The following is a 12,842-nucleotide window of genomic DNA, read 5'->3' as shown; positions in this document are numbered from 1 at the left end:
AGCTACTTGAGCTAGGTTCACTCCTACTTATGTACCTGTGCCAGGGAAATAGGATGGCTTTTATTTACATGACTATTTACCCGAAGAAATGCCTCTTTTCCTGTACTAAGTGCTTAGAGTACGAAACACAGCTGCTTTCTTTCTTCAGTGACTAGTTAATCAGGATTAAACACACACACACGCACACACACACACACTTTGGTGTTCTGCATAGACAAGAAAACATATTATCCAATGTCCTCAGCTGAGCAGAGGCAGTACAAGACTTCATCACTGTCCCTAACTTCTATTATTTAAAAGGAGGCTCCAGAAGGCTCGGGCCTTCCAGAAGGCTGCCTTATCTCTTGCCACAGCTTTATATAGGTGCCATGAAATGGTCTATAAAATAAGCCGTACGATTTCACTTATAACTGGCCAGCCTGCATATGGTGATTTTAGGTTTGAAGAGACAATGATGCTGTTTACCAGACATAATCCTGGTTGAGAGTTTTATTTATACATTTTTTATTACAATAAAATATACACTCCATAAAATTTACTATTTTAACCATTTTAAGTGTACAATTCATTGGCATTAAGTACAATCACAGTGTTGTGTAACCATCACCATAACAGATAAAATTTTGTGTAAGTGCCTAGCCCGTATTTCAAACCTATGGTTATACAAATTTAAGCAATGCATTAATTGTATTTGTATAACTTGTATGACAATCATAAACCGGGGCAGTACATATATGTAATTATAGTCAGCTTGATGCCTTGATTTTTAAATTTTTTACAACTTCCTCGTTTTATGCTATACAGTAAAATTGTCAATTTATAACTCAAAATTTTCTATAATCTTCTCAATAAAATTAGTAGTATCACAGAATATGAATTTCAGAACATGCTTTTCCATATCTATCCAATTGATAGAGTTTTTCTCATGATGAATTCTTTGCCGCTTTATTAAAAGGCTAACTAATTGTAAGTTTTCCCACATTCACACAGCTTCCCTGTTTTTATGACTCCTTTGATGGAGAATGAGAGTCTTCTGGTTAAAAGATTTCCCACACGCACTACATTTGTTTTGTTGCTCTGCTGTATGAGTTAAGTAATGTTTAAGGAGATGTGACTTCTTGATGAAGGCTTTGCCACATTTAGTACACCCATGGGGTTTCTCGCCTGTATGAATCCTCTGATGCATGACTAGCACTGAGAAGTCTGCAAAGGCTTTGCCACATTCTCTACATCGGTACAGTTTCTCTCCTGTATGAATTTGAGAATGTTTATAAAGGGATGAGCTGTACCTGAAGGTTTTCCCACATTCTTTACATTCAAATGAGTTCTCAAATGTATGCGATTTCACATGTTGGGTAAAGGAAGAGTGCCAAGTGAATGACTTCCCGCACTGATGGCATTCGTAAGGTTTCTCTCCCATGTGGAGTCTCTGGTGGACCACCAGTTGTGCTTTATGCATAAACGCTTTCCCACAATCATTGCATACATAGGGCCTCTCTCCACTATGAATTTTTTGATGAGCTATAAGGTGTCCCTTACTGTTAAAGGCTTTCCCACAGTCATTGCATTCAAAGGTTTTTTTTTTTCCCCCTTGTATGTTTCTTTTCATGTCTAATGAGGCAAGACTTCTTTTGGAAGGCTTTCCCACATTCAGGGCATCCAAAGGTTTTTTTTCTTGTAGGCTTCTTTTCATGCTTAACGAGACAAAACTTGTTTCTGAAGGCTTTTCCACATTCCTTGTATTCATAAGAGTTTTCTCGGATATAACTTTTATTATAACTGAGCAAGTGTGAATTAGGTTGCAGACTCTTTCCATTTGACTCACATTTACGTTGTGTTTGTCTTAAAGAAATATATTTTATACTCAGATTATAATTTTGGACTCTCTCCTTGGTCAGTGTTTTCTTGAAGGTGAGCATATCTTGGTTCAAAAAATTGTTTTTGCTTCCCTCCTCTCTCTCTAGTGCATCACTGAGTAAGCAGATAACTTCTAAAAAGGTGTAAAATGAAATATTCCCAGTTACTCTTTCCAATCTCATGTTATAAAAAGAAAAAAATTTGAAGTATATAATGTCGGCAAGGATGCCTATTCTGACCACTTCTATTCAACATAGTCCTGAAGTCCTAGCAAGACCAATTAGGTAAGAAAGAAGTAAAGGTATCCAAACTAGAAAAGAAGACATAAAAATATCTCTGTTCACAGATGATATGATCTCATATGTAGAAAACCCTAAAGATTCCACAAAAAAACACTATTAGAGCTAATACTCAAATTTGGCAAAGTTGCAGGATGCAAAGTCAGCATACAGAAATCTGTGTGTTTCCATACACTAAAACAATCCAAAAAGGAAATTAAGAAAACAATCCTATTTACAATAGCATCAGAAAGAATCAATTAGGAATAAACTTAACCAAGGAGGTGGAATACTTGTATACTGACAACTACAAAATACTGCTGAAAGAAATTAAAGACAAGTAAATGGAAAGACATCTTGTGTTCATGGACTAGAAGACTTAATATTGTTAAAATGTCCATACTAACCAAAGTGATCTATAGATTCAATGCAATTCCAATGGCATTTTTTGCAGAAATCGAAAAAACAATTCTAAAATTCATATGGAACCACAACGGATTCAAACAGCTAAAACATTCTTGAGAAAGAAGAAGCAGGAGGCCTCACACTTCCTGACTTGAAACCATGTTACCAAATTACAGTAATCAAATCAGTATGGTACTGGCATAAAGACAGACATGTAGATCAGTGGAACAGAAGAGAGAGCCCAGCAATAAACCCATGCTTATATGGTCTTCAACAAGTGAGTTAAGACTACACAAGGGGGAAAGGATCTCTCCAACTAATGGCTGATATCTGGGAAAACTAGACATCCACATGTAAAAGAATGAAAATGGACCCTAATCTTACACCATATACAAAAATGTATTAGAGACTTAAAATGTAAGACCTGAAACTATAAAACTCCTAGAAGAAAACATAGGGGAAAAGCTTCATGTCATTGGTTTTGGCAAAGACTTCTTGCAGGACTCCAAAAGCACTGGCAGCAAAAACATAGACAAGTGGGACCACATCAAATTCAAAAGCTTCTGTGCAGCAAAGGAAACAATCAGCAGAGTGAAAAGGCAACCTACAGAAGGGAGAAAATATTCTAAAAACATTTATCAGATAAGAGGTTAATATCCCAAATCCATAAGGAACCCCCACAAGTCAACAGCAAAAAAAAATGGGCAAAGGACTTGAATAGACCTATCTCCAAAGGAGACATAAATGGTCAACAGGTATGAAAAGATGTTCAATATCATTAATCAGGGAAATGCAAATCAAAACCACAGTAAGATCACACCTTGCATCTGTTAGATGTCTATTACAAAACAACAACAACAACAACAGAAAATAACCAGTACTGGCAAAGCCTGGTGCACTGTTGCTGGTAATGTAAGATGATGGAGCCACTGTGGAAAACAGTATGGAATTTCCTCAAAATATCAAAAATAGAACCACTATACAATCCAGCAATCCCACTTCTGGGCATTTATCAGAAAACTGAAAACGGGATTTCCTAGAGATGTTTACACTCTCATGTTAATTGCAGCATTATTCACAATAGCCAAGAATTGGAAATAATCTAATGTTAATCAACAGATAAAGGTATGAAGAAAATACAGCATATACATACGTACTTTTATTTTTTAAAGATTTTATTTATTTGACAGAGACACAGTGAGAGAGGGAACACAAGCAGGGGGAGTGGGAGAGGGAGAAGCAGGCTTCCCGCGGAGCAGGGAGCCGGATGCGGGGCTCGATCCCAGGACCCTGGGACCATGACCTGAGCCGAAAGCAGACGCTTAATGACTGAGCCACCCAGGTGACATACGTACTTTTAAAAAGAAGGAAATCCATCATAAGCTATATGAATGAACCCTGAGGACATTAGGCTAAGTGAATAAGCCAGTCACAGAAGGATAAATACTGCAAGATTCCACTCATATGAGGTATTTAAAATAGTCAAACATATTTGAGGCACCTGGGTGGCTCAGTCGGTTAAGCATCTGACTCAATTTAGGCTCAGGTCATGATCTCAGGGTCCTTGGATTGAGCCCTCCCTCGGGCTCCACACTCGGGGGGGGGTGGGCGGGTAGTCTGCTTAGGAATTCTCTCTCCCTCTCCTTCTGTCCCTCCCCCCACTCGTGCTTTCTCTCTCACTCTCAAATAAATCTTTTTTAAAAAAATGACCAAACATAAATTCCTTTTGCATCTATCATCAGTTATTTCCACCACTTGATACAACTTTGTCCTGAAAATGGCTTTTTAGTTATAACCTCTTTCAATCTCCCAGATATAAGTCTCCAGAACCCTGCTTTGCCCGTGATACCACACGCTTCAACTCAAATTTCCCATTTTTGTTTCCACAATTAATGACTTCTATTAACTCTGGGGACATGAAACAGAAGACTTCTAGTTTTTAGCAACCTTTGCCTTTATATAGTTTATGATCAAGTAGGTCAACTCTGATTGTTACCATGATGCCACACCTTGCCCAGTGTAACATCATCACTGCTGAGCTCAAATCCTTACAACGCTAAGTCCACTGATACAATAATGTTAGGGAAAATGGGAAGAAGATGGTTCTTCATTATTTCTGAGATTTGATTCCCTTCCATTAAGAGGGAATATTAGTGCAACACTCTAGATTCTTAGCTCATTCCTTATTTCTCAAATCTATATGATCTAATTACCTTATAAGAACCAGATGTATGGAAAAGATCTGTGCTCCTGTTGAGGAAAAAAAGAAGAATGAAGATTTTAGGAATTAAGAGAACAAAGCAAGGACCTCCATGGAACAGGCAGTGCAGGGAGCCAGGGCAGAGAGGAGAGGGCCCTCCCTCCACACAAAAGCTGAGCAAAGAGAAAGAGTAGCTATGCAGAGTGAGTGAAGGTGTCATCTGGGGATCTGACGATGTTATGTCAAGTGGACCCAGTCACTTCCAAAGCTGTGTGGCTTTTAAGAAGGGCTTCCTGAAAGAGCTGCTTCAGAGGGACCTGTCCCTCACTGACCGACTGGAATCTCAATTCCAAAGACTCCCATCTGCCTGGTTTTCTTTCACTCACCTGGATGGCGCCAACGTGGGTTCTCCCCCTCCCCCATCCATGGCTCTTGTCCTTGCTCTGCCTTGAAGATCGCTTTTGTTTGGGTAACTGGGCCCCCTGTTCATGGGAAACAACACAGAACTGGAGACCAAGTGCTAGAGACAAATGACTACCTCACAATTCAGGTCTGTCTCCTTGAGTCTCAGGGCCTGGAAAGGATGACAAACAGGCTTTAGAACAGAAAAGACCCTTCTCCTCCATTTGGGAGGCAGAAGCATAAACCCTCTGTCTGTTTATGCGTCATCTCAAAGGGGATTAAGAATCTGTGACCACTAACATTCAGGGCCAAACTCAGGAATGCTTCAGAATGTCCACAGCTTCCAGCAAGTCCTAAAGGCAGGGCGCTAGGAGTATATTCTTAGTTCCCCTGAAGAGTTACCACCCACTGTCCTTACCCACTGAGATGAGGTTTCTAAAGTTCTCCAACATCACATCCCAATACAAGGTTCTCTGCTCACAGTCAAGCAGCTGCCACTCCTCTGGGGTGAAGTCCACAGCCACATCCGGGAATGTCACTGATCCCTGTAACAGCACATTCATCTTCAACCTGTAGTGAGTACCGCTGGGGAATGTGGAGGGGATTCAGAGCAATTCCTCTGATTATGTTCATTGTTCTGAATTTGCAGTAAGTTATACAGAGTAACTAAAAACTACTATATACTTGACTCAGAATTAAAATTTGTGAGAAAAAAATCTTATACACACTATATACCTATAAACACACATGTATATATACACAGATATATATACATCCATATATATGGGGAGGGAGAGAGGAAGAGAAGGAAAAAGAGAGAAAATATTAAGTTCACTGAGCATTGCTTTGGTCTCATGTATTCTGTTTATACAAAAGGACACTAAACAATGGTCATATGAAAACTGCTACTGCATTTACACAAATCCCCTACATAATAAATACCCCAATTTTTCTTTCATAGTCCGTGCCAGGCAAACTTTTATCTGTGGAATTGTTATACCTTATTCTCTAGGACAAGGCCAAGAATTCACCGATTGGGTATCCTTTTTCTATGACTGCCAAGATTAAGCACACATTTGCATCTCAACATTACAAACGGTGTGCAGACCCAATGGTCTTCACATAGGCTAAGTTTGTATTCAATTTAAATGTCTACCTATATTTTTCCGGTTTCTTATATAGTAATACTTTCCATGTCAGTATATGGATTCTTATAAGTTCCTGCAAATCCACCAGAAAACAAAGTGAAATTTGAATGAATAATTGGATGGACAGATGGATGGATGGATGGATGAATGTCCTGCCTGGAAACTGGTCATTTTCTGATGCTCATGGGAAAGGACACAGATCTATGAAAACAAGACTTCGGGGATTTCTCTGCCTTTCCAGCCTGGAAATAAGTACTCATATGCCAGCTACAGAAAAGGCTACTTGCAAGTCAGGGAAGTCCACATTCTGGAAGCAGTAACTTGTCCACTTTTAATTCTGATATGATAGTAGGAAACTTGGACAAGGATGTTCTCTTTTGGGTAGATGTACACATTTCTTCCCTATTGATTTACTGTTCATTTCTTATCTGGTGATTTCTTTTCTCCCAGAAATTAATCCTAAAGAAATAAAAAGGGATGGATGCAAAGATTAAAGCCTGGGCTGGGGAGCCAGGCAGCCTGGGTTCAAATTCAGCTGCCCTACCTACTGGCAGTGTGACCCTGACAGAGTTACCTTAACCACTCTGTAGCTCACTTTTCCTATCTGCAAAATGCTGGTAATAATAGTACATATGTCATAGGATTTTGTGAAGATTAACTAAGTTAATACATATAAAGCATTCAGAACAATATATGGCACATGGTAAGAACTTAGTAAAACTGTAATTATTTTTTAAAATAAAGGAGAGATAAAAAGTAATGTTTTCACATCATTGCTTATAATATGAAAGCACTGACAACAGCCTAAATATCCATTAATATGGTGTTGATTTTTAAAAAATGCTATAGGAAGATATTGTTAGAAGAGGTTCCATTTATATTTGTAGGTGAAAAAAGTACATTAAAATACATAATAAGATCCTTCCCTGCGCTTTAAAAAAAATATACACACAGGGACACCTAGGTGGTTCAGTAGGTTAAGTGTCTACCTTCGGCTCAGGTCATGATCCTGGGGTCCCGGGATCGAGTCCCACATCGGGTTACTTGCTCGGTAGGGAGCCTGCTTCTCCCTCTGCCTGCCGCTGCCCCTCCTTATGCTCTCTCTCTGACAAATAAATAAATAAAACCTTTAAAAAATATTTGGTGAGATATATCATATTTAAAAAAATATGCACACAGACACAGACACACAATCTTGGCAGTCATATGTCAAAATGTAAATAACTATTATTTAGGGTTGTAAAGAGATAGCAGGGTCATATGTAACTTTTATTTTATACTTGTACTTTCAAAATTTTTTATAATGCATTACTTTTTCAAAGATATATGTACATATATACGTACACACATCAAAAAAACCCAGCTATACATATACAATCTACAAAGATACAAAGGCTGTGAGTCCCTACACCATCTTGGTTCCACCTCTTCTAATCTCATCTACTTCAATCTTTCAATCACTCTCTTACAGCTCACCCTGATCAGACCTTCAGCTTTCTTGCTGTTCCTCCCAAATACTGAGGTTGATTACTCAGGATCTCTGTACATTCCTTCCGCTGGGTCAGTTCTTCCAGGAAAAACCCAGATACTGCACAGCTCACTCTACATTCCCCATGTCATTTAGCAGTGAGGCTTTTCTTGGCCACTTCATATAAAATAGCTTCCCTCACTGTCATCATTACTCTGGACACCCTTACTCCTTTTCCTCAGAGCACAGATTATGTACCTGTTCATTTGGGTTTCATTTATTTCCTTCCATGAAAAAAAAAAAGGCTCTGTTTTGTTGACTGTGGTATACCAAGCACTAGAACAGTGTTCAGTCCACAACAGATACTTAGCAAATGTTTGCTGAGTGTATTGATGGATAAACCTCTCTTAGTGTTGGTTTTCTCCTTGCTATGCATTTTCTAAAGAAACTTATTAAGCACCTTGGGCCCCAAGGAACTGTGAGGCAGGAAAAAGAACAACAGTCTGGGAATTAAAGACTGGATTTGGGCCTGACTTAGCCATTAACAAGCTGTGAGGTTGCAGGCACTCAATGGCCATCTCTGGGCTAGTTTCATTCCTTCTTAAAATGAAGAAGCTAGAAGATTCCTAAAAGACCTTCTAGGACTACTAGTCATTGATTACTCTGTAAAGTATTTCTGCATTTAGGTAAGGGGAGAGAGGGAATCAGTATCCCCAAAAGGCAAATGTAACAACAAATGGTATGGAGCCAGCCTAATTCTGGAAGATCCAATGGACTAATAGGAAATGAAGGGAACACATCTGTGGTAATGTGTGTTTGTGAGAGCCCAGAGAGGGAGGGAGAGGGAAGGAGACAAGGACAAAGGGAGGGGCGGCAGATGCAGAGAGGAGGAGAGAATGTGTTTAGCAAAGAAACAGTTTCGTTTGGTAGTAGTTCTTGATTCTTCCTTTCCTTGATCATCTCCTCCTCCTCCTCCAAGCGAGTTTCCTTTTCTTGTGGGGCCTGACCACATACACCCAACTCTGTTTTTCTGTAATTCTCACCTCTCTCCTCAAATACTTAGGATACTTCTACTGACAAAGTCCTTGAAGGCACTCACATGGAATGCCTTGAGTCAAGCCCTACTCTCACTAGATAAGCAGGACAAACGTTGATTCCTGTCTCTCCTAAAATGGGATAAAAAGTCACAGTTCAGGAGAGTCTCCTCCCCCTTTCCTTCTTCTAGAAAAGATGGACTGGATGACAGACAAGCAACACTCCAACTGGAACCTTCACGTTGGGCCCCAAGTCTGTAAACTCACCATCACCTGCGGCCCCAAGTTGGCCTTGTGTGGATTTTAACCAGGGCTGCTGGAAACTGAAACAGGCAGGAATAGGCAAGAGGAGCCCACAGTTCAATTACACAGACTTCGTGCAGGGACACCAAGAGTTCTCTCAAAAAGCAGTAATCGCAAGTTGAAATTCACTTAGCACTCACTCCTCAGAAACAATACAAACTAACTTTTTTGTTTTAGGCAGAGTACTACGTTACAGAAAGAAATTTCAGGTAAAAGTGCTCCAAGTTTGAATACTATCGCTTCCACTTACTGGCTGTGTGATCTTAAGCAGGTAACTCCGCATCTCTCTCCAAAACGATGAGGACACTTACATCGCAGAGTAACCATGATAAATAAATGCCATACTCTTTGAAAAGTGCTTAACAGTGTCTGGCACTGGGTATACTGGTTCTCGTCCCCGCCGCCTTGAGGGGGTTTACTACCGTTTGCGAGTCAAAAGGCTCCTGGAACGAGATTAGATTCAATTCAATGCCCTGGCGTGGGCTCCCTACGCAGTGCACAGCACCTACAGCACAGCGACACACTGACCCGCCACACCCCAGCCAGACCTGGGCTCCACCCAGGGCAGTGGGAGCCCGGCCCTTCCTCGGCTTTCTCTGAGCCAAATGGTCCCGTGCAGAGGGTTTACCTATAGTTTTACTTCTTTTGAATGAACCAACAAGCCGGCCTTTGCTCTTCAACGGTCCCTCCAGCCCTTCAGGGTCACCGGCAACTCGACACCCAAGCAAGCCGGAGAACTCGGACTCTTCCTGATAGCCCGCTGCGCGTGCGCGGAAGTAGCGACCCACCCAGTTTCCCAGGGTCTTCCGGGGAAATCCACTTGAGACAACATTTCCCACATGGCTCGTGGAGTTTTTGTCCGGAAAGCACCACTACCTGGTGGAGATTTCTGATTTGGTGGCCTTTGAGCTTCATGGAAGAGCCCTGGTTATACTGAAGGGAAATGTGTACGTAATTTTTATTTATTAATGTAGACATGACATATAGAAAATATATGCCATATCCGCACGGCAAATAGAAAAGAGTAATTTATGAAAACAGACTATGGCCAAGTATGAGTTCTTCTTTTATTTTCTTTTTAAAAACAAACTTCTTTGAGTAACACAGGAATAACGTAAATACGTTTTATTTTAAATAATTTAAAAATATAATCTGTTTAATGTATTAGGGCCCTGTTAAAAAGGGGGTTTTTTTTGTTTGTTTCAGGCAGCCTAATTATGAGTATGTTTTCAAAGTTTGGTTTGGTTTTGTTTTGTTTTTAGATTATTTATTTTAGAGAGAGAGAGAGAGAATCCTGAAGCAGACTCCTTGCTGAGCGTGGAGCCAGAGACAGGGCTCAGTCCCAGGACCCTGAGATCATGACCGGAGCGGAAATCAAGAATCCGGTGCTTAAACGTCTGAGCCACCCAGGCCCCCTCAAAGTTTGTTGTGTGTGTGTGTGTGTTTTGTTTTGTTTTGTTTTGTTTTTATAGTCTTGCTATAAAGGAACGTTGGCAAGAGGCGAATTTCAAGTTTCACTTAGGGAAAAGACTTTATAAGTGGAAAAGAGATGGATTACATAATCATTTTTGGCTAGCTACAAAAAGAGTATATCTGACAGGCATCAAGGTGGGGAAACGACTGGTTTCTACAAGTCTTAATTCCATTAAAGTCATGTTAAAATTTATTAGGAATGATCATTCTTCTGAGAATTATCCCAGAATGATCATTTTCCCCATGAATTATGCAAAACAAAAACAAGCCCTTTTCCCAGACCAGGTTTGAGATAATTTCTCTTTTGCAGGATTTTTTAGACCTTTTCCCCTCAACCCTCTGCCCCCACCCTTTAAGATAAAATGTGTGTATGCCGTCAGGCCTTATTGTAAGCATATATCCAGTATTCTTTCAACAAAAACATGTTGATCGAGCTCCTATTATGTACCAGGCATTGGTTTAGATGTGTACTAGTGAACAAAACAGATAAAAATACTTGCCCTCATGGAGCTAATGTTCTATTTTATTAGACACTAATACATTTTTGATGAGAAACAGGATATTTCCTGTGCAAATTAATTAAAAAGGAAAAAATGGTAATTTTACAAGGGAGAAACCTGGTAGATGCCACCTTAACCAAGTGATCAAAGTTCAAATCACCAATGATGAGACAAGTCAACATTGTGCCTCCTGTCATGAAATGCTGAGAATATAGCTTATGTGATATACTTGCCCCAAAATGCATAGCTTAAATCTAATTATGAGGAAACATCAGACCAACCAAAAATGAGGGACATTCAACAAAATAACTGGCCTGTACTCTTAAAAAATATCAGTGTCATGAAAGATGTCGAAAGGCTGAGGAATTGTTGCAGATTAAAGGAATCTAAAGAAATATGATGACTAAATGGAGTGGGTAATCCTGGTTTGGATCCTGGACTGGAAAAAAAAAAAAAAACCCAGTTAAAAAGAACATTGTTTAAATGCAGTGTAATATCTTGGATTGAATCCTCGAATAGAAAAAGGACATTTGTGGAAAAAGTAGTGAAATATGAATGAAGTCTGGAATTTAGTTAATAGTGATGTAAAAGTGCTGGTTTCTTTGTTGTACTCCGATAATATGAGACGTTAACACTAGGGGAAATAGGTGAGGGGCATATGGGAACTCTCTACTAGTTTTGAAGCTTTACTGTAAATCTAAAATTATTCCCAAATTAAAAATTTATTTTAAAAAGAACATTATTGAAGAGCGCCTGGGTGGCTCAGTCAGTTAAGCATCTGACTCTTGACTTTGGCTCAGGTCGTGTTCTCAGAATTGTGGGATTGAGCTCTGTGTCAGGCTCCATGCTGGGTATGGAGCCTGCTTGAGATTCTCTTTCACCCTCTCCCTTTGCCCCTCCTCCCTAAAAAAAATTTTTTTAAAGCACATTTTTGAGATAGTTGGGTAATTTTATGGATGACAGATTAGATAATAGTATTGTATCAGTGGTAAATTTTTTGATCTTGATAATTGAACTGTGGTTATGGAACAGAATGTCCATGTTCAAATGAATGAAATATTAGTGGAAATCTGCTCAGCTCCACTTCCTCCTTCTTTTTTCTTTGGAGGGACTGCACTGTTCCTATTACATGGGATCTTAGTGGTAATATAAATAAAGTTTTCCTACTCTCCTGCGAAGGGGTGAACATGTTATCCAATTTAAACTGATCACGCACACCTATGAATTTAAATATTTAACAGAGTGACTATATAGTTGGCTAGGTCTTCCATGACACAATACCACAGACTGGAAGGCTTAAATAATAGAAATTTATTTTCTCATAGTTCTGGAGGCTGTAAGTCTAATGTCTCAGTAGGTATGGCTTCTTCTGAGCTCTCTCTCCTTGGCTTGCAGATGGTCTCCTTGCTGTGTCCTCCCATGATCTTTCTCTGTATGCATCTCTGTGTCCAAATTTCCTCTTCTTATAAGGACATTAGTCAGATTGAGTTAGGGCCTACCCTAAAGACCTAAATTAATTATCTATTTAAAGATCTTATCGGGCGCCTGGGTGGCTCAGTTGGTTAAGCGACTGCCTTCGGCTCAGGTCATGATCCTGGAGTCCTGGGATCGAGTCCCGCATCGGGCTCCCTGCTCAGCGGGGGGTCTGCTTCTCCCTCTGACCCTCTTCCCTCTCATGCTCTGTCTCTCATTCTCTCTCTCAAATAAATAAATAAAATCTTTAAAAATAAATAAATAAATAAATAAAGATCTTATCTCCAAACATGGTTATATT

The 12,842-nt window shown here is 39.7% G+C and overlaps 1 protein-coding gene across 1 annotated transcript; it reads right to left on the bottom strand.

Annotated features, from left to right (window-relative positions):
• Positions 1–982: 982 nt before the first annotated feature.
• Positions 983–5,705, bottom strand: LOC110575425 (zinc finger protein 684-like). The gene is made up of 4 exons (XM_021684426.1): positions 5,561–5,705; positions 5,127–5,222; positions 1,675–1,990; positions 983–1,583 (listed from the first exon to the last, which is right to left on the bottom strand). Exons 1-4 carry the CDS (start codon positions 5,703–5,705, stop codon positions 983–985), a joined length of 1,158 nt encoding a protein of 385 aa, XP_021540101.1.
• Between the last annotated feature and the right edge of the window lie 7,137 nt (positions 5,706–12,842).

This window comes from Neomonachus schauinslandi, chromosome 4, assembly GCF_002201575.2.
Source record: "Neomonachus schauinslandi chromosome 4, ASM220157v2, whole genome shotgun sequence".
Lineage (NCBI taxonomy): Eukaryota > Metazoa > Chordata > Mammalia > Carnivora > Phocidae > Neomonachus > Neomonachus schauinslandi.
Note: the sequence above shows the minus strand (reverse complement) of the source record. Positions and strands in the feature narration are given on the sequence as shown.

What these genes read in the sequence shown, in the direction of transcription:
- LOC110575425 (XM_021684426.1), bottom strand. Translation starts at nt 5,705, where the DNA reads ATGAATGTGCTGTTACAGGGATCAGTGACATTCCCGGATGTGGCTGTG. An exon ending in TAGAAACCTCATCTCAGTGG is followed by an intron (nt 5,223 to 5,560) that starts GTAAGGACAGTG and finishes TCCCATGAACAG; the next exon opens with GGGGCCCAGTTACCCAAACA. An exon ending in CATGAAAAGAAGCCTACAAG is followed by an intron (nt 1,584 to 1,674) that starts AAAAAAAACCTT and finishes ACAAGGGGGAAA; the next exon opens with AAAAAAAACCTTTGAATGCA.